The sequence below is a fragment of the Ixodes scapularis genome, unplaced genomic scaffold, assembly GCF_016920785.2.
Source record: "Ixodes scapularis isolate PalLabHiFi unplaced genomic scaffold, ASM1692078v2 PGA_scaffold11__112_contigs__length_91849675, whole genome shotgun sequence".
Classification (NCBI taxonomy): Eukaryota; Metazoa; Arthropoda; class Arachnida; order Ixodida; family Ixodidae; genus Ixodes; species Ixodes scapularis.
In genome coordinates, this window is record NW_024609837.1 from 91,369,581 (window position 1) to 91,373,012 (window position 3,432).

Genomic DNA, 3,432 nt, shown 5'->3' on the forward strand with positions numbered 1-3,432 from the left:
GGTTCGGTAATTTCATTTTAGCGTCGCTAGAGTTAAAAAAGTTAACGCCTGGTGACTGAAAACTTGGTGCATGGGAGCATTTCGTCATGGCCTTCTTTAATGGTAGAATGAACGAATGTGCACCACAGGATTCGAACGCGCGGCCACGTGCGTTGAAATAACGTAAAAAAAAAAGTCTGTAGCCGCGGGAGTTGCCGTCGTGTTTGAAAAATGGGGAGCTGCTGTGCTTTGAAATGCCAGAACAGAGCTTCCAGGGGAATTCGGTTGTTCAAGCTGCCGAAATCCCCGAGGAGGCGAAAACTGTGGCTTTCGAGAATCGGGCGTGGCGCGGGGTGGAAACCTCCCGACAGGACATACCTTTGCGAGGTGAGGTATTGTTCGAACATGGTTAAAATTGCGCGGTGGACGCGAGTGCACTGTGACAAAACCGTGTATTTTGTGATCTATTCTCTATTGCCGTGGAAGCGTCCTGTGCGCTTTCGCTTCACCGCAGAAAGACGAGGGGTTCAGGCCTGTGGCGATCGTGCGATGATGGATTTGTAAGATCGCGTATTTTGAAAGCGTGAGCCTCTCGTCAGCGGAATAACTGTAGTGTGACTTGAGCGGCTGAATACACAGTTTTGACGTCTACCAAAACGTTATTCGCTGCAGGACCACTTCGAGCCCTCCCAGTTCCAGGCGAGGTGCTCCGACGGCTGGAGGAGGCTAAAAGCCACAGCTGTTCCGACCTTGTTTCTGCATTCTAAAAGTCAAGTGAGTGCGTGTAACGAGGATAAGTGAGATTTTTGTTCCTTTCGTATTTACCTAGATTATGGGAGTGAATTAAAAGCAATAATTTATTTTGTGTTAAGATGTTTTTACTGATGATTTGAAAGAGGCACAGGTGACCTATAATATTCTGGACTTTGTATGCTGTTGACATCTCTGTTCCATGCCAGAGACCTTTTTCTTTTTAATTCGGAGGGGTCCTTGTACAAGAGTGCATGAGACACCATCAGTCAGTGTTGCAGCCTGACACAGCACAAAACCCTGCCTCATGGAAATGTAAGTCAAAATCCAATCATTCATATTCTGTTGCTTCTGTTACGTTACTGCATGAGGCATTCGTCACTTTCAGCTGCCTTGTAATGCAATGACAGCTTCACCAGCTAGGTATGTGTCATGGTTCTTGCATGGCTTGGAGTGATCTCGTGAGGTGGGCAACACCCAATGGACCATTTGCAGAATTAGTGGTTCGAGAGTAAATGGCTAGAAGACGAGAGTCCCCAGGCCGCAGGCACGTCCACTGCGTCCCGTTGGCTTAAGGGGTGTCTAAACAGGACACTACAAAACCCGCGACTCCGGCAAATCGTGCCGCGCTCTGCCGCTATCCGCTTCCGGCCGTCGGAGGGAAATTTCCCTCCGTCAATTCTTCCCGGGGGGAAACTTCCCTCCGTCAAATCTCCCCCTCGCTTCCTCCACGGCGGCCTTGCTCTGCTCATCACGTGGGTCCGGAGAGCCACTCACACACTCTTTTGCCTGTCGGTCAATCGCTCAAGGCCTCTGCTCACAATACGGAGCCGCGTCGGACGCCATCACGACGAAAGTGAATCTCGACAAAGAAAGCAGATCCGAGGCGGGCGAAACGCACCCTTCGACGCAGGAATGTCCCAAATTTACCCAAAGCCGGACCTCCTTGGCCTTCGAGCCGAGGCGACGGCGGTACGCGAGGGCGTTGGCGAGGTGAGAAAGACGCAGGTGGCGTGTGACGTCAATCTGACGAGGAGAGCAGTCGGGATCGTAAAAATTTTCACGACTCCTGCAAACATTTTCACGACTCCGACAGACCGCAAAAATAGAAGCGTCCGCTTCAATTTTCACGATTTGTCGGAGTCGCCGGTTTTGTAGTGTCCTGTTTGGACACCCCTTTATTGTGTCGCACTGACCTATAGAGCTCCCTCAAAACCACTTTTGTCCCATTTGAGAATTACTTTTCACCCCTAGGTAAATACAAAGGAGCCTTCGTCCCTCTCCGCTCGGCCAGCACGAAGAGAGAAAGAGCGACAAATTCATTTATTCCATATTTCTGCAAAACGTGGATTCTCCTACCGTGTTTGCAGCAACCAGCGGCCAGGACCCCTGGAGCAGCCCTGCAGGGCGGCCTGCTGACGCAGCCGCTTCCCACCACCAGCGGGGTGTGCTTCGTAAGCATCTTCCAGGGTCCTGTGTACCCCCGTGTAGCAATACCAGCGCACTCTTTGCCGCAGGTGACCAGCGACAACCAGCGCGGCCAGGCCAGCGTAGCTGCCCGCGGCACCTTGGTGTCGGCCGCCTCCACCAGCTGGGTATGTGTCATGGTTTTTGCACGGCTTGGGGTGATCTCGTGAGGTGTGCAACACCCAATTCTCGTACCGTGTTTGCAGCAACCAGCGGCCAAGACCCTTGGAGCAGCCCTGCAGGGCGGCCTGCTGACGCAGCCACTTCCCCCCACCAGCAAGGCATGCTTCGTAAGCATCTTCCAGGGTCCTGCGTACCCCCGTGTAGCAATACCACTGCACTCTTTGCCGCAGGTGACCAGCGACAACCAGTGCGGCCAGGCCAGCGTAGCTGCCCGCGGCACCTTGGTGTCGGCGGCCTCCACCAGCTGGGTATGTGTCATGGTTTTTGCACGGCTTGGGGTGATTTTGTGAGGTGTGCAACACCCAATTCTCGTACAGTGTTTGCAGCAACCAGCGGCCAAGACCCCTCGAGCAGCCCTGCAGGGCGGCCTGCTGACACAGCCGCTTCCCACCACCAGCGGGGCGTGCTTCGTAAGCATCTTCCAGCGTCCTGCGTACCCCCGTGTAGCAATACCACCGCACTCTTTGCCGCAGGTGACCAGCGACAACCAGCGCGGCCAGGCCAGCGTAGCTGCCCGCGGCACCTTGGTGTCGGCGGCCTCCACCAGCTGGGTATGTGTCATGGTTTTTGCACGGCTTGGGGTGATCTCGTGAGGTGTGCAACACCCAATTCTCGTACCGTGTTTGCAGCAACCAGCGGCCAAGACCCCTGGAGCAGCCCTGCAGGGCGGCCTGCTGACGCAGCCGCTTCCTACCACCAGCGGGGCGTGCTTCGTAAGCATCTTCCAGGGTCCTGCGTACCGTGTAGCGATACCACCGCACTCTTTGTTGCAGGTGACCAGCGACAACCAGCGCGGCCAGGCCAGCGTAGCTGCCCGCGGCACCTTGGTGTCGGCGGCCTCCACCAGCTGGGTATGTGTCATGGTTTTTGCACGGCTTGGGGTGATTTTGTGAGGTGTGCAACACCCAATTCTCGTACCGTGTTTGCAGCAACCAGCGGCCGGGAGCTCTGGAGCAGCCCTGCAGGGCGGCCTGCTGACGCAGCCGCTTCCCACCACCAGCAGGGCGTGCTTCGTAAGCATCTTCCAGGGTCCTGCGTACCCCCGTGTAGCAA

At 55.4% G+C, this 3,432-nt stretch overlaps 1 protein-coding gene across 1 annotated transcript; it reads left to right on the forward strand.

Annotated features, from left to right (window-relative positions):
* Positions 1–210: 210 nt before the first annotated feature.
* On the forward strand, positions 211–2,153 carry LOC120837879 (THAP domain-containing protein 7-like; the record flags this gene model as incomplete). Its single annotated transcript, XM_040207499.1, has 3 exons — positions 211–366; positions 652–753; positions 2,100–2,153. Coding segments are annotated over exons 1-3 (312 nt in total), but the record flags the coding sequence as incomplete, so codon positions are not given.
* Between the last annotated feature and the right edge of the window lie 1,279 nt (positions 2,154–3,432).